General features: G+C 35.1%; 1 protein-coding gene across 3 annotated transcripts in view; it reads left to right on the top strand.

Annotated features, from left to right (window-relative positions):
- Window positions 1–3,264: 3,264 nt before the first annotated feature.
- Window positions 3,265–18,949, top strand: part of LOC575180 (adenylate cyclase type 2) — a 37,756-nt gene continuing 22,071 nt past the window's right edge. For 2 of the 3 annotated variants that reach the window (XM_030975739.1, XM_030975737.1), the window contains exons 1-5: window positions 3,265–5,097; window positions 9,795–10,148; window positions 15,402–15,551; window positions 16,109–16,269; window positions 16,818–16,929. In XM_030975739.1, coding sequence (XP_030831599.1) covers window positions 4,783–5,097; window positions 9,795–10,148; window positions 15,402–15,551; window positions 16,109–16,269; window positions 16,818–16,929 — 1,092 coding nt within the window. In that variant the 5' untranslated portion in view covers window positions 3,265–4,782. The remainder of the gene's footprint in view (window positions 5,098–9,794; window positions 10,149–15,401; window positions 15,552–16,108; window positions 16,270–16,817; window positions 16,930–18,949) is intronic. The other variant, XM_030975738.1, reaches the window with a different exon arrangement.

Here is an 18,949-nt window from a genome sequence, read left to right as displayed (position 1 = left end):
ATTAAATTCAAGTAATAAAAAACGAGTATCATTATCATAGGACTGTTGTTAAGATATTGCCCTTAAACTACACAAATTTGTTTGAATATGCCACAAATTTCATGTTTCAGTGAGTGTATCTTTGCTTAAACAGGTTGTATAATCTCTGTCATTAATGTCAAATGTGACAGATTATTTACAATCAGACCATAATATTTGCATCACAAAATAAATGATCAGGTTTTATCAGACAGGCTTTATTAAGCAAGGGGGAAAAGTCCATCCAATTACTTTTAGTAAAAAGGCCATCTAATTATTTGTAGTAAAAAGGCAAAAAGCCAAGAAGACATGAAGGCATGACGGCACAGCAATAAAGCAGTTGTTCGATGAGATGTTACAGGCTCAAAACAAAGTTATTGCCTTTTGGAAGAGCATTAATTTTCAATACCAAGTCCCTCAGATAGGCCATAAACTGTAGGTCATCTAGTTGCTTATTAACAGGCATATAATTACTTTTCTAGCCTTCGGGTAAAACATTGACAGTCAATCAAATAAAAGTTGCTTCTTTTATATAGAATTATTTTTGAGTTGCCTAATAAAGTTTATTGTGATAAGGAATGACACATATCTTTATTTATTTGTTATAGAGGCTAAATTTAATGGCATTTACAAAGACTAAATTCTATTATTGCTTTATCTTTGCGAAGCCTGTACATACAAGTATTTATCTTGCTTCCGATAGCATCGTCTACTTATAGATAAAACATGATAAATTTGTTAATGTGAGTTGCCATTAGAAAGCATTAGCTGAAAATAGGTTAATGAGTTAATAATAATAATAATAATAATAATAATAGGCATTTTTATAGTGCCGCCTATCTAGAAATTCTATTCCGAGGCGCATTTATTATTACCCGGCTTTAGCCTAGTTAGCTGACATTACATCGCTCCAACATTTCAAGGAATTAATTCCTGCCAGGTACCAAATATAGACAATGACATGAGATAGCAATTAGAGACGTGGTGAGGCATTAGGTGTAATGAACTACATTTCCAGGTACAATATAAAAAGATATCATAAATGATCAATTCGACCTCCCATAAGAGAACAATGTTCTTTTATGCAGGCATGTTAATAACTCATTTTGACTCCTCTTTATTAAGGGTTGGCTGGGTAACTAAAGGACAGTGAACTAATACAACAGCTCCATTCAATGTTCATTCATTCCTAGAATTGTATACCTTGTGCCTTTAAATGTAGAGTTCAATATATTGTTTTCGAACTTTTTCGTGAGTTGTGGATAAAGCAATAATGCATACCGGTAATAGCAAGTATTTTTATTTAGAAGAGAAAAGGTGTGCTGAGAGCCAGAAGGGCATTAAATGAGCTAATGTCCTTTAGATCTCAACTCACAATTTACTCTCTTAAAAAAAAAAAAGAGTGTATTTTCACTCTATTTTCATTTTCTGGGAAGTGACATCCGTGATCACTTGTTTAGGAGTGAAAATCGAATGATTTTAGAGTGCTCTCTAAGAAGAAAAGAGTGAATGTTCACTCTATTTTCACTACATTTTCACTCTCCAGAGGGGTGACGTCCATGATCACTTGATTTTTTTTTTAGAGAGTAATCCATGCATACGGTCGCCTTTATTAATGTGAAAGGAAACTCTGAATCAATGCCTGAATGATTAAAGTAAACCTTCATAATATCAATACTTTTTATGTGGTATTGTAGAATTGTTTGAGCAAAATTTCATACCATCTTTTGTTCGAAATCATACAATTCGAATTTTCCCCCTTTAAATTAACATGCAACATTATTAATGAACCTACATATGCTCTGCTATCTACAAAACTGTTGTAGAATTACCTAAACTGACAGCAAAAATCTCTGAAATCATGATGTAGAGACTTTCCCTTTAATATTGCATAGCAAACATGGAACCTTTTCTGCACAATTATGATCTATTATTGATGGATTATTAAAGCAAAACTGCAGAATTATCCAAAATGACAGAGGAATTCCATCATATGTCTGAAATCATTTAGGAGTTTTATTTAACATTTGTTGACATCCATCAGTATTTATTACTTGCCTATGTACAGATTAATGATGATTGCCAAAAAATTACCCAAAGTGAGAGCAAAAAATTCATACTTTTTTTTGGTCTAAAATCATAGGATGGACAGTTCCCTTTAACATTACATGCCATGTATGCAACATTATCCACCTAAGAGTAGGATCTGTTTGATGGATGAAAGCAAAGCTATTGTAGAATTCTCAACATTTACATAGAAATGTACCATTTCACTCTGAATTCATCCAGAAGGCCGTCTGTAACACAATCTGCCCTTGGATCGCATTTGATGGATGAAGCAAGAAATATATTGACACTCCTACTGGTAGTGTTTTGATTTCAGGAACATTAGGCTGTACGTGTTCATAAAACTCATGTCACTCCAAAATTAAGAACATAAAAGATTAATCATAATTGCCAATTTGAAATACACGTTTATGGAACTGTGCAAAAGTGGATTCAGGCTTCCATATTTAGACATCCTTGCTGCCACCATGTTACATGGTGATGGTGGTAGATTAATACACAAATAAAGTGAGGACGTAGTCCTGTGTATATGTTTAGTCGGCCATTTATTCTGGAAGAGTGGTATCGTTTCAGTATCGATATTTGACATATCGTAACACAAGTGAATGAAAAAGAAAAAAACATTCCCAATGTAATGATTAACGCAATAGGTTGACACACCTACACACCAAAATGTACAGTACATCACTGTTTCTACAGGTAATTAAATACTTACGGTAGTAAACATATCATATTACCCAATGCAGGCATAATAGCGCCTGCTCAATCATATCATTTACAGCATTTGACACCCTTCTGCCTCTTAATAGATAACTCTATGTCGTTATTCTGGAATACACATTGTTTCAATACAAGTTATTTTGTAGACAGCCTTGTGAATTGATGGATATATTCAGTAATATTGTTCTCATTAAGTTTAACAACTCTACTTGGAATTAAAGAACTGTCCATTTCCTGGAACTGAACTGTCGTCAAGAAATTATGTGGTGAAAGAAGGCTTGTGTAATTTTTCAACATTCCATTTTTACCATGATTATATACGTCAGCATATTCTGGTACCGATAAGTATATGTGTTATACTGTAATTTTGTTGATTAGAAAATGTCTGAATTTTTTTATCATGATGATATGATAATTACCATTTTGCTCTTTATTCATTTCATATTTGTCTGCAGAACCAACATAAATTCATCATCCAAGGAGCGACTCATCTAATTCATTAAATATTTCCAGATCAATGAGGAAGAGATTGGATATATGGGATCATAATTACGGACTATGAACATCTCCTAATCCAAACCGTAGCCATATGCCACCACTGATCATCAAGGATTAAAGGATTAAAGGATGAGAAGATACGTTTTATCATAGCTGTGTTGTTTGTGATTGCCGTGCAAAGCTGAAGAAAAGGATGAATACCTCGCAGTAAGCATCTGGAATGTACGTAGCAGTATTCAAATTAAAGTGTGAAAATGTTGGGGAAAAATTGAACAATTTATTTATTTGATGGATCATCTCCCATGTTTATTCTACAGAATCACTGATCAGCATTTTGCTATTTCAGAAAGGTAAAAAAACCTAAGCATATAATTCTGTTTGAAAGCAGAATATTTTCTTGATTGATCAATGCAGACTGATGTATGCATGGTAGATGGAGATGTCATTAACTTCTTGTCTCTGTCATTCCTTGTTAAAGCAAAACAAAAGTCATGCTACTTTCTCTGATGGTTTGAAGTCTGAAGCATTAGAATCATTTCTACTGATCAAAGAATTAGACTTTTTCAACAAAACTGACACATTGTTTGAGACAAGAATTTGGAGTCTTCATAGTAGAAGAAAGAACATAGGAGTGTTGTCAAGGACTCTCTCTTTTTAAATTTGTATGTGATGATGGATGGAGAAGTTGGCACTTAGGTTAGGGTCCGTGTGAAATTGAGCGTCAAATATTCAACCGCTGACATCAATATACAAAAGGTCATGCAATTTTTTGCTTTTATTAGATGTCTCTGAACGCATCCATGCTTGCACATTTTGTGAGTTTAATAAAGCCCTAATGACTATGTCCGTGGAAATCAGCAATATTGAGGGAAATATTGCATCTGATGGCAACATCTGTTAAGAGTAGACCATGAGAATGCTGGGCAAGTTTATGAGCGATCACGGTTAATGGAAGCTCCGATGAAAAGATCTGCCATGTCTAGGAATGGGTGGTGATATGTTGCTAATGAGTTTGTGTGGCCGGCCACCTCCCACATGGAAGAGGATGCTGAAAGTGTCTCGTCTGGCAGCCCTCTGGAGTGAACATTAGTGCCAAACCTGAGAGACATATCTTCCTGTTTTATCACTTCTCCGCATGTGTATCGCTTGTGAGGATAATATTATGTGGAAGGAATTTTGATGGAATTAGCAGTGGATCAATTTGGAGGATTTGATTTCGAATACTTGAATACAAGTCAGTGAAATTTCATTTAGATTTGATGTGGATGTGTGTATCCTAATTGCAGTGATATCTTTAGCGAGACTTGTGGAAAAAAAATTATGTGAGATTTTTTTAATGTGACAATTCTTTCTGGGAAACCAGCATTGATTATACAAACTGATTTTGAGGAAAACTATCTAATATTTTCAGTGGATCACAGTTTATTCAACCCGATGCTTTCAACAAACTCTCATTGATCAACCACCCCTCATCCATTGATGTTTAAACTACGATCTTCATCGTTCCGTCGTAAGAATCCCACCATGAAGCAGGAGTACTATCAGATGGGCCAGGTCCACGGCGACGTCATCAGCTTCGGTTCCCTCGATGACTTCTTCAGAGAGCGGGGCAACACCATAGACCACGGGGGATGGTCGCTACGCCATCTGAGGGATAAGTTTCGTCAGATGGACGTGGAGTCCCTGTATACCAAGTATTGTGCCCAGCTGAGGAAGTGGCTCTTGTCGATGCTGTGCCTGCTGGCGATGGCCCAAGTGGGAGCCCTCATAGGACTCTTCCTCTTCTACGCTGAGGTGAGTTCTTGTTTGTCAAAGAAATCCTGTTAGTGGAAGTAGAAAACTTTACTCATAGTGTCATATTTTAAACATTACCTTTGAAAAAAATATCATGCCTGGTAAATCAGCAATTACTGCAAAATGGATTCCATCCACAGAGATTCTGTCATACATAACAGCTTTCTTAAATAGTTTGGTCAAAAAGATTATTTAGGGGAAAAATACATACATTTGTATATGTATGCTAACATTTGTACACTATGAACATTTGATTACTCATAGCAAACTTATCTATTTTGTAAAAAATCTTTAATGATAATAATAAAGAAACAGTTGCAAATCACGTGCGAGATATGGATGGAACTATGCCGGGGCCCAGTCATGCTTTGTTTGTAATAATAATAATAATATTCCGCTTTTATATAGCGCCCGATACAACAATGTGCCTAAGCGCTTTACAGATATATTATTACCCCGGTCATCAGATTCAGGCTTACCCGCATACAATGTATGCACATTTTCCACTCCCTGGGGAGCATTCCAGCCAGTTGCCACTTGCTCATCCAACCACATGAACTTTTTGCATCCTACCGGGTACCCATTTAACACCTGGGTGGAGAGTAGCAAGTGCAGGTTAATATCTTGCTAAAGGATATTAGTGCCGTGTCGGGATTTGAACCCTCGACCTTCGCATATCCAGTCAAGCGCCTTAAACCACTCGACCATGACACTCCTGATGTGTACTTGATATCTAATGAAGATGTGAATGTAATGACTTGAAAGAAACCCAATATCATACACAGTTCAGATAGTGAGCCAGGGGTGTTTCACCAAGATCCTAAGTTTAACTTATCTCTAAGTTGGACTTAACATTTATGGAAAGCCATTAGCATCTATGAAAATATTTTGGAAAAATTTATTTGAAAAGGCATAGAATGTTGATTCAAATCATTCATATTTTCTATTATCAAGGAGATTCCATGTTCTTGATGTGGAATTTATAAAAAATCTAAAATACTTGAATTTTCACTTTTTAATATATTTTATTTTAAGGCTACAAATGGCTCTCCATAATTTTTAAGTCCAACTTAGAGTTAAGTTCAACTTAGGATCTTAGTGAAACACCCCCTGGTTTCAAAAGAGGTTCAAAGTGTTCAGCAATTTATAAATGGAGATTGCATGGGAAGGGGTCTAGGTAAATAACTATGATAATATTCAATTGCTTTTTTGTTGTATAAAAAGACCCCATAGTCATTGTCAAATTAGTGCCAATAAATGCAAGAAATCATAATGACATAGACACATTGAATGTTGCCACAGTCATTGGTTATGTGATAAAAAAGATAAATGTGCATCTTTGTGCATAATTTACTTGGTATGAATGATTCGAATGATGCAGAAACAACCCAACTTTAACGGCTTGCATGAAATCAATCTCACTGAAAAGCATAACTCTCATTGACTCATGAGATATGAGACTACCTCTTATGACCATTTTTTTGGAGGGGGTGGGGGAGGAGGAGGAGGGAGGGGGGCTATAATACATGGGCTTCCCTCTATTTCTTCGCTCATTACATGGCTGTTATACTAAGCTAAGCTAAGCTGTCACCGTGTCTCTAAGGACATTGGCTCCACAAACATATTCAAACATTTTGTCCTATCTTGTACAATTATATATATGCCTTCTGGAAGGTGCTGCCTACGAGACACATTAATATCAAAACTATTGGGAGTTATGATTTATTCATAGTCATTTTTCATTTAGTATAATTTTAATTTGATTCTGTGAAATTTTATCCCCCCGGCATTTCCAGAATAAAACATTAACTAAAATTTGGCATATCCAATTCATGTGGTCTCATGCAATATTTTAAGGTGCGAGGCCATAGCAGGCATTTTGCTTACATTTTATGAGTTTTCTTAAAATTAAATACCCCTAGTTAGGACTAATGCTCCCTATGAGAAACAGTGGTTCTAAATTTCCTTACTGGTAATTGTTGAGGGAAAAATAGGTCGGATGGTGGTTGAATCAAATTTAAAGGTACTATGTTCCATTTGCAGGCCAAAAAATGAAAAGGTTAAATTCCAACGGCATTTGAAAGACCATACTAATTTAGAACTTCCCTTAAATAAAAGGGAGCTTGAAAATGTCTTAAAGTGGGAAAATAATGACTATTGTCAAATCGACTTAGGAGCTATAGAGCCAGTAAGTAATAGTCTCATTTTTCAGACCATTGCACCGAATGGTCGTATGTTTTATGCTGCGCAAAGATTCAATCAGTTTAATTTTGGCCATTACAAGAAGTGGGTTATTGATGTAGACAAATGCTCATGTACCCTTTACAGCTCACTTAATATGTATGTTATTACCAAAGATGAAAAAAGCCAGTCAGTCACTCAATAGTGTCTGACATTGAAGTCTAGCAAGTGAACGGGTTTGCTTGCATAATTTGAATATTAGGACCCTGCTCAAGTTTAAATTTCACAGATAGGACATGCATAACATATTCATAATTCCTGCAAAGTCCTACAGAATTTGATGTTGGCTGCAAAAGAGACATAGTATCTTAAAATTACACAGCATCTGCTTGACGCTGAATAAACAGCATGTCCTTCACATGCTGTTTTGATCCATTCATTATTCATTGTCCGTCCAAGTGTAAAAGTACAGAATCAGTAAGAGCAATAAATAGAAATAGGTTGCCAATTTCTTCCTCGTCGACATCCTTCATTGCAAATGCCAGCCTTGATCAATTTCCTGACCCCTCATGCTAATCGCAAGTCATTTTGCATCCAATTTTGACGGACATTTTTTTAAACCTTAAATCTGCTTTCTCTCGAGCTTTCTGGAAGGATGCTAACAGAAATAAACTCTACCTCATATATTCACATTTACTGTACTCTTTGAGTTTTTCCTGTGATTTTTAGTCTTTTACAAAGAATAATGAATCAAATGTGGCAACTAATGTTTCATATCAGACTCATTTTGATTAAGAGAGTGTAAAAGGTCATCCCTTTTGAACTTTGAGGTAAATGTACAGTTTGAACGAATTCACAAATTTTATATTTCATGGAAAAAAATGGTCTCAATAATTTGTAAATCGAGGTGAGATGAAAACTGAGTTCCATTTTCTTGGCTCTTTTACAATAGTTGAATAATTGTTCTTATAACCGACATAAATGTTTCTCTTTTTATTCACCATATACTCCACATAGTTTTGTCCTTCCATCAATTTTTATCTTACTTAGTGATGAGGTTGCCTTCAATCCTTTGATATTTTACCATTTGTCACTTCATACATAATACATACTTAGACTTTTAGGGATATATTTAGTGTTCTGATACTCAAAAAATCTGTTTCTGCTCTGAAAATAGAATTGTTCGGTCAAGATTACCTATGAATTAAATTAAATGCATACCAATCACTTATGTATTCCTGAAAGTGAATGGAATAAATGGTTGAAATAAAAAGATATATTTAATTAATTTAATTTTCTCTGGCAATCAGAGCAAAGGGCTGAGAAATCCTTAATTTTTCTTCTACAATTTTTTACCGCCTCTCTCTCCCTTTTTCAACATGGACAACCCTCTCTCAGTCTTTTGGGAAGGATTAAATCATTCTACTCCATGGACTATTGTTCCCTGGTGAAATCAAGAAATTGGAGTTTTATATGATAGGAATGACTTCCAGTACAGTTACAGGATTTGGCTGAAATTTTAGCCGTGCTATTTATTTGAAAAGATGCATATCTGATGTATAAAATTAATACTGTTAATCTTTAAAATGATACTGTATACTTACTTTGATTATGTACAGTGCCAAAGCATAGATAAATGGAAGTCTCTCACGCCAGCTCTATTCTGTAGAGAAAATGAATGAATTTTTTCAATAGAATAATTTGTCCTTGAGAAATTTAGAAATGGCAGATGTTTAGCCATCTTTAATCAATGACATTGTATTTATGGATGAACTAAAAATGGTATTCAGTTTCTTGAATTCATTCCTTTCTTATCTTGAACTTTCAATGATTTACCCAGAATATGAGACAGTGTGTAGATTATATTTCGTAATTTAATATTTTCAGAATTCCTGTGCATTGTTTTTCTGCACAGAGGCTTACCTCATAATAATATCAATGGGTATCACATTACATCATGTATATTCAATGTAGATTCTAATGTTAAGTTCCCTGAGAACATTGATATTGTCTTTATTTTCACTGATGTAGCAATATGATCACGTCTTCAGATTTCACTCAATGTGTAGCTGTATAGAAGAGCTTGAGAATGCCTCCCTTGAATTTTTGAAAATAGAACAAAATGTCAAAATAAAAACTTAGATTTTGCTGTAATCATGCTTTTGATATGATAAATATTTAGGAATTGCTAAGACCAGTGAAATTTTTTCATCAAGTTAAGTCTTTAGATGTATTCTTGCATTATAAGTTCATTGATATAAATTTAGAAATTGGTTAAGTTTTTAAAGATTCATTTAAACTGCCTTACACTTTTCCATATATGTCTATTAGGTTGTCTGGTTTTAAAACGCATTTTCACTATTTTCAACAAAAAAATTGGTTGTATTGTCTCTAATGTAGTTTGTGAATTTTGGCTCTCTGTTTCAGTGATGTAGTAGTGTATTTTTGTATGCATATAAAGAAAAGAGCTTTTTGATATCAATCTATCATTTCACTTCCTATATCATCCAACACAGCACTTTGATCAGGTGTTGGGACGAGCGGCCTCTCTGATTGGGGCAACCTTCCTCCTGACCTGTCTCCTAGCCTTATCCTGTCTGGAGTTCATCGTACCTCGCTTCTCTTCCCCCCTGGCCCTCTTCCTCTGGCTCATCCTCCTCATCTCCACCTACACCATCCAAATCATGCGCCCCGCCCATGTACCTACCGATGGGGTGGGGCTGGTTCTCTTTACCACCCTCGCGGTGCACACCATGTTACCGGTCTCTCATATCGTTGCGGTGGTGATCGGCGCCCTCACTTGTCTCCCTCATGTCATTCTTTCGGCGATTCTTGGCAGCCATGATGAACCCATTGATAAATTATTAAAGGTAAGAAGACAGACAATTTGTAAATAACTGGTGACATAATACGACATATTGATACAAACATAAACATGTGGGTTCAATGATAGTTATTCATAACAATAGTATCAATTATAATGTAAATTCTATAGCTAGTTCCAATCACTAACAATTATTTGTAATTTGAGTTATTGTTTATTTATTTGTGTTGTCTTACTGTATTTTTTTCATATATTTGTTTCAAAACAATAGCAATAAAATAATATATCAAAATATATGAACTATACCATATCCTTTACATATTTGATTGTAAAGAACGACTGTCTTGTAAGATAAACCTGAAAGTGATTATTCCAAGGTTTTGTCTCGGAGCTACAATATAACTAAACAAGGAAATTTGCTGACATTTAAAAAAATGAAGATGTGCCTCAGGTATTGATTATTTTGTTTGAGCTATCCATTGTTAGAAAAGCTCAGTTATTTGATATAGTTTACATAGAATTCTCTTTTCTTTTTTTTTAATTTCCAAAGTTCATCCCATATTTTCTATAGTACTCATGTGTGACTTTTAGTTGTTATTGTGAAGATATTGTATTTCTCCACGAGGTCCTCTTATCCTCATGCTAGATTTAGATTGAAATGCATGAAGTCTCCAAGCAAATATGGCGTGCATGTATAACCTTTCTCTTGAAGAGAATCGATCATTACATGTAATGTGACATCCAAAATGCCTTTTGCCTTGACATTTATAAAGAAGATTTAAGGATCATTTCAGATTAGCATTGCATCTATAACTGTTAAAAGATAGATTGTATCCGTCAGTTGATAAAATATATTCTTTATTTTAAGAGGGATTTCGATCCCTTCCCCTGAAAGAAAAAAAAATGTAAGTTTAAAATGATAATCATCAGATTTTTAAAACAAAATAGTTCTCCTCTGCTAAATATATGGTAAAGAGATTTATGCTCTTAACTTTTAGTCTTGATGAATTCATAAGAAATTGGTAAAAGTGATAGAAAAGGCCTATTTGAACCTATAAAAGCTTTAATTATTACACACATTTATGTACACTGATCGTTTTGGTCCTTTATAAACAACTTTTAGTCTCTTCTTCAATCTTGACAGTTCCCTTTGAGCGTAATCTCAAGTTTAGAACTCTACTTTCTTTAGGTGAATGAGACATTTTAGAGAAATACCTGACAGAAAAGTGATTCAGGAACTTACCATGCTTGTTTAATGTGCAACCTAAATCTTGTGTCTAAAATACGTCATCCCAAGTGTGTTTCTTGGTGGATCAATTTCTTGTTTCATTCAGAGACAGCTTGCATTGAAGTGTTTTTGGAGGACATTGACTCCATCTAATGATACCATTTTGATAGGTCAAGCCTTTCATGAAGAGGGCACTTCATTCGGTTGAGAGGGATTAGAGCCTTGGATCCAACACACCTCTCTCTCTTGCATTAAACATGAAGACCCATGGAGAGACCCCTTTTATCATGTATCCCTCTACCAACCATACCCACGATGCAACTCAATTACCCAGCAGGCATGTGCAGGGAAGCACGCAGCGCTGATCCAAAGCATAGATTAAATGTCGATTTAAATGTTTTGGACCCAGAGGGCGATGACAAAGAGCATAACCTGTGGATTAGTATTACTAGACGAGGGATATTAAACTCCAGTAGTCCTCAAAGACGAGTATCAAGGACCGTCTCTCGGATGCAAAGTATTCTGGGTGCGTCTGAGGGAGGGAATACCAAGTGAAAACAATCTCTCATTTATCGAATTTGGGCATTGATTTCATGTGCCTAAAGAGCTAATTTTAAGTTCCCCCACCACCAATGTCTCAACTATTGAAATTGCATGAGTGCAAACTTTTAAATCAATAATTGGTTTCATTTTTCTCGATATGAAACATTTTATTTCTAAATTGTTATTCATCTGCTGAAGGCCAAAAGGATGTTAACACATGTAAAAGTAAGGCATATGAGATAACAACATACTGGCTCCAAGCATGCAGACACTATTTTGAACTTATTTTCAAATATAGAAATTAACTAGATTATCTGTAATAATGATTAAGAAGTAATTATGAAAACAATTATCCCATTCTTCTAGTATTTTCTGATGAGAGACTGTAGATTTTCAAAGCCAAAGACAATCATTAAATTTTAAACCCACGAGTCTTTGTCTTTAAAGTTTTTAAGTGTTTATTGATTTCCCTAGAATTCTCTTATGCCTCAGTCACACCTTTGCGTATGATGCTGTGATGAGGCGAATGATGTTTATTTATTAACGTTATGAAGCGCAGCGAAGGTGGTAGGTGCTAGGCAACTAATCGCAGTGAGAGAGAGAGCTAAAGCGAACGGCGTACGAGCTAGACTCGCAACAGTTCTTGCTGCTGCGAGTGGTAGGCGAGCAACAGCGCAACAATACGCGCAATCATGCGAACGACAACGAGCTCTGGCGAGGTAAATCGTGCAGGGAACGCAGCTATAGGCAGTGACACGCGCTAAAAAAAAAAGAGGTGCGTATGGTTGCGTATACTTGCGCTAAGCCACTCGCTGTTGCTCGCATTCACTGGTTGCCAGTCGTATCCGCTCGTAGGTGATTTGACCTTGTGGTTGCTTGTGATAGTTTAGAAATTTTTAAAACTAGCGAGTGGCAAACGCAGGCCTTTGCGCTAGTCTGCGTATTGAGTACGCAGTGAGCACGTTTTGTTGCGCTTTATTGGGTATGACTGCCTATGTCTGCGTTAGGGCAATACGCAGCAATACGCAAGCCCAATACGCAAAGTTGTGACTGAGGCATAAGGGCACCCTCACGATATGACACAAGTGACTTCTGCGCATTGTGGTGATAATTTTTTGTCTTATTCAACAATTGCCAGAATATTAATTTTGATATTTAAGGAATGATAAAAAATAATGAAAGAAACTAACTTGTCCGCTTATTTTTTCAGACCAAGAAATTTAAAGGGATCTTATAACAATGATAAATCTGAGATACACTGCCCTACGTGTTATCAGTGTCTGTGATATGGTGTAATATTGAAGCCCTAAAAAATTGCGCTTTAAAATGATCAAGAAGTGCCTCAAAAAAGTAAAAATCTTTGAGTGACCGGTTTTACCATACTCATTTTCCCCAATAGACTGTAGTGTTATGAAAACCGTTTGGTAAACGGTTTTCAAAATTTGTAATTCCAATCATAAATATCTTGATAATCAGACAGGCGATCGGCTTGTAAAAGTCATGGGGTTCCTGACTGACCTAAAGGTTTTTAATTATCATTGCAGCATGAGCTAAATCCAGAACTTTGTTTCAGAATCTGAGACAAAGTAACCGGATCCCTTCAAATACAATCCACTTCATGTTTCTGTTTGTACATTTGTCTCTGCTCTCGTCCTCCAAGGTTGAATATATCTTTGTATCCTTATCCCTGAAAGCAGTTTCTGTTTCCTGTATGAAAGAATCATATCTTCAATAGTTTTGAAACTAAGTTTTCTATGGGTTCACCTTCCATGAGCTAATAATGGTGACAGTGCTCTGTTTTTGTTCTTTGTTTGAAATATTTATTCAAGTCATTTTGGTTGGATATGGTTTTATTTTCTGTATAATGTATAATGATGCAGTGTATTGATTCAATGCTTTAGAGAGAGAGAGAGAGAGAGAGAGAGAGATAGGGAGAGAGAGAGAGGGAGGGAGAGAGAGAGAGAGAGAGGGAGGGAGAGAGAGAGAGAGAGAGAGAGAGAGAGAGAGAGAGAGATGAGTGAACAAGTAGTTTAATAAAGAATAGTTACCTACATCAACCAAATTATCTGTATTGTATAAGGTTTGGGAGGGATGGTACTAATAGTTGTAAAGGTAGTCTATACTTGATATTTACTATTTCATTTGTGAATATCCATGTTGAAAATGAATTCTAAAAAAGAAAAACAAGATTACATATGTTGTAACAATACAATGCAGAATTCCTGTCATATACTGACAAGTTATTATGATAATCAGATTTGTTCGGTTATTTTCAATGGGCTACATATAGAATTCTTATTGAAAAGGAACATTTAAATATTTCATTCACTAAATGTTAACGTTTTAGCAGTACTCTTTCTTACTTTCTAAACCAGAGTAGTAGAAAAATGAACTGATGTTTAGATGTATCTCAGAAGTATTTGCCTCTCTGTACTTGTTTGGTCTGTATTAATAATGAAATGCTTTGCCACAGACATATTTTGTCTTTTCATCCATGAAAGGTTTCCTGTTGGCACTAATTTGAGATTAAACATTTGCTTCAACAAAATCAATGCAAGCGCTTATGTGTCATCAGCTTGCATGCCATGAAATAGACAAATGATATTGATTTGCCTACAGCCCTAATCGATTGAGATATGAAAGGAAATATGAAGCATGTCAGAGAAAAATTTGAAGCTATGTGAGAAATCAAATGATTTATTGAGGTTACTCTTGTGAGTGTTCTCTGCCCTGTCTGAATGCTAAGTGCTCCAGAAATGTCTTTGATATAAAGATAAATTGCCACGTTGAATAAAGCCACATGGTTCAATAATATATGTGTACTTCATTTCCCCCCCTTGGATCTCCTTGGATACACCCGATTGCAGAACAAACCTTTTGTGTAATCTTATACTGTTCTTCTGCCCTTAAACACCTGCCATTTTACAAAATCCTTGTATGACATCTGTAGGGATTTTTAAATGTGGAATATCTCAGATTCAGAAAGAATTGTGTGTATTGGCATTTATATTTCATAGATTTGTGCAGTCATCAATTCAAAAGCAATTTTTGTATAGAGGAAGTTAAATTAAGAGAAAAAGGAATGTTGGCCATCTAACACTGTGACCCTTTGAGTTTTGAGATTCTGGAGACAGGCTTTCATGAAGTTTGAAGTTTGAAATTTTATTTATTCCACATTTTACTTGGAAAAACAATTTATATTCTTTTTTTTAATTCTTTTTTATACAGAAAGAGTTTACTGTGTTCCCATTTTTGATGTATAAGGGAAATGGAATATCAAATTAATTTCAAATTAGTAGACAGTGGATGAAAATGGAGGGGAAAATTTGACAACACAATAAGTCATACAAATATGAAAATATAATAAAACTGTACGTTGTTCAGTGTTCTTCCAAAACCAGTCCTAATTGTAGAAAAGGGTGTGTGAAAATGCTCAGAGAAGAAGAGGATAAGATAAAACATTAAAATATCAATATTTCTGGATATTGAATTAATCATACGTTGTTGTTCTGATCTCTTCCACAACAGATCCTAAGTAACATAGTGATGTTTGTCTGTGTGAACTTCATCGGTGTGTGTCACAAGCATCTCCTGGACGTGGCCCAACGCAGGACTTTCCTGGACACAAGGAGCTGTATAGAGTCCAGGATAAAACTAGAGCATGAACAAGCACAACAGGTTGGAATGATTTCTCCATTTGTCTGTATGTATTGTATGCCTGATTTCGGGTTGTTGCAATGTTTATCTCAAAAGGAAACTTTGTTTAAAGAAAATAAAATGTGAACTCTATTCCAATCACAACCAGGAATCTTGTTTAATTTCCACCTCTTCTTCAGTTCACATACCTCCTTAGCCCTCTATTTGCTGGAGAATGAAACTGTAGACTGCAAAAAATTGTTTGGAGTGTTATGTTCCATATATATTGCACTGTGTGAAAGAGGTTGAACTTGGTAATCTACCGTTCTATTGGTTAACAAAAGCAGGTAAATAAAGAGTTAAGAATTTTTTGTTGTATTAATTGATTTGTTCATCAACAACAGTAACAATGAATGTACAAAATATGTCTTTATGATATTTATTTTTTATTTAACATAATGAATATATATGCTAAAGGATGGTACATGGGACCAGAAAATGGCCAAGAGTTAGTTGGTTTAGAGTCAGTTGGATGTGTTTTGGGTTGGGTGGTGTTTACTATTACCACATTGTTTCTTCTTCTTGTTGATCCTAACCAGGAGAGGCTATTACTATCAGTGCTACCTGCACATCTTGCGTATGAGATGAAGACGGAGATGATGGCGAGGGTACGAGACCCCACCATGAGCCCCATCTCACATCGCCCTAGCAGCAGCACGCACTTCCACAGTCTATACGTCAAGAGGCATAAAAATGTCAGGTAATTGCAGCATATTGTTCCCCTTTCGTCTCAGGCATGCATGTATTTTGATTTCTTCTCCATGCCTAATAACAAAAACAGGAAGAAATACCAAATGAAATTCAGGGATGCGTAAAATTAGTTGTGACACTTTGCTGATGTGGTAAAATAGATCGTAGTAGTGACTCTGTACCAGTACTGTTTTTCATGTGTTCTGCAGCTTTTTATAAGTGATGTATCAACCTATACCTCATAATTTCCACAGTATCTTATATCAATTTTTTGTGTATGTTTTTCCTTAATTGCAAAATTAGCAAGCTATGATAGGGATGAAAGTTGTTCTTCTTTAAAACTGGTTTAATTTCTGCTGAACACATATGAAATATTGTGACACACCATATTATAAAATATTTATGAAAGGGAAGTAAGTTTTAAAGCTTTTTATTTAGTAGGAATCATCACTAAAAAGAGTAAGATGCACCAAAGAATGATAAGATACAATGATTATCTAAATCTAAATAGTAAATAGATGGAAAGCATTCAATGAAAAAAATATTTTCATTTTCCAGCATACTCTATGCAGACATTGTCGGATTTACTGCTCTAGCTAGTGAATGTTCTCCTCCAGAACTCGTCAAAACTTTAAATGAACTCTTCGGAAGATTTGATCAACTTGCAGAGGTGAGCCATTCATGATTAATTTGTTGCTTATATGCTCTTATTGTTATTGAGAGTATGGGATGTATAACATATTATATACCTCACTTAAGAAATCCAGCCATCTGATTGGTCGAATTGCATTCATAAACTTCAACTGTTCCTGTAAAATTCCCGGTAACCATGCATAAAACATTTACTATTTTTAATAACCATGGTTATTAAAAAAATAGGTCAGCCTCCATGGTTACCCCATAGGTTTACATGTTAAAAAATGGTTTGAGCGATCGAGGATACCGTATGTGTGCGAAGGATTGGTCGGTAATTTCAATACAATTGAATCTCGATCGATCTTACCGACAATTTTATCTTGCATTGTTGACATGAAGACGAAAATAAACTTCCAAAAACAAAAAAACAACATCTGCCGATAGATCTTGATCTAAGTTCGTGCCAATATGCATTGCAAAAGTAAAAGAAGGGTGCTTTTGCGAAGCATTCATCACGCCGAAGCCGGTTTCAATCCACTTTAATGTATATATTGTACAAAACTGCCAAGCTCGTGAACAGCGCGCGATGGCCGAGTGGTGTAAGGCGTTGGTGTAAGATTCATCACTCATTGTACGCGAGAGTTCGACTCTCACCTTCGACAAAAAAAAAATTATTTTTTATTTTTTATTTTTTAGTCTATTTTTTTTCGGCATATAAAAGTATTAATGACTGCTTTAATATTCGAGAAATAGTTGTTTTCATACGCTCTCGGGAAGGTTACAATTGGGCTATTCCCCTCGGCAAGCCTCGGGGAATAGCACAATTCTAACCTTCCCTTGAGCGTAATAAAACAACTATTTCTCTCAAAGCAGTCATTAATACTATACTGTTTTATTTTTCAAAATGATAGTAATTATAGATTACTGAAAATATCTTTATAATTGGCCTTTTTGAAATAATTAAGCTAAGATCAAATTCCCTTTTTTCCTGTTCATTAAAGGTTAACAATTTTAAAATCAAAATTGTCTATTCTATAAAAAAAATTTGTTTGACAGATTTGTTTTTTCTTTCTATTTCTTGGACTTGTCTGCCTTTACTTTTCAAAACTGATCTTTTGACTGTGTGCTTGCGTTATTAAAGGTCCATGTAACATATTTTTTTTAGGCTATTTAATTATTACCCTTTGACAGACTTTCCATTCTCTCAAGTGTTTAAAACTAGGATATATTATGTTCTAGTTAGAATTCTTCAGAGATCAGATTTGTTGGAATTTGCAAAAAAAATCTGTCTCCCAACAGTCGTCAATTACGTAGAGAGTGTAATAGTTATTTTGAGCATTAAAACAAATAAAAAGAAAGAGAAGAAGAAGACACAGGAGCAAGTGATTGTTAAAGAAGATTATGGCTAGCCAGAAGGTAGCAATCTCACTTCTCCCAGGGATGAAGAGAGTATGATGGAAGATAAATATCTGGATGAGGAGGAGACCTTGTGAGATGACGGAAATACCTTTAGAAATGGCTGACAACAAACATTGCAGCATGTTTCCCTTACTTTGATTGTTGAGAGGCATAAGGATGTAACCCATTCAGGGTTCCACATTTTTGGCTAAGTAACTTTTGTTTAATCGCCTACCTGAACCAAGTGGTCCCTCTATAAAGCCTATGAGAATTGGAGAATTCAGTAGTCAAAGGGATAAGTGCATGGCTTGAAATATACCAGAAGCATGATACAAATGGAAATATTTCTGCACATATTGTGTCCATTTTATGACATCACCATATTGCATTTGACGCCAGGAATTTAAAACAGGGTAAATAAGCTTTAAATTCTTTAAACTGGCAACTTATCATGATCAAGAATATAAAAATCATTGTTTTTGTAACAAATTGTGCATTATTCAACTTTTTGACAAAGTGCCTAGTTATTTATTTGGATTAAGAGACATATATTTTATTAGGGAAATGAAGCGATAAAAGAAAATATTTTGTTGCCAATTTAAAGAACCAATTGTGATCAATGTAGCTCTTTAAAAAATCCTCTTCCCTGAAAAGTA

Source organism: Strongylocentrotus purpuratus, unplaced genomic scaffold, assembly GCF_000002235.5.
Source record: "Strongylocentrotus purpuratus isolate Spur 01 unplaced genomic scaffold, Spur_5.0 spur5_scaffold_8, whole genome shotgun sequence".
NCBI classification, from domain to species: domain Eukaryota; kingdom Metazoa; phylum Echinodermata; class Echinoidea; order Camarodonta; family Strongylocentrotidae; genus Strongylocentrotus; species Strongylocentrotus purpuratus.
This window is presented reverse-complemented; position numbering and strand designations above follow the sequence as displayed.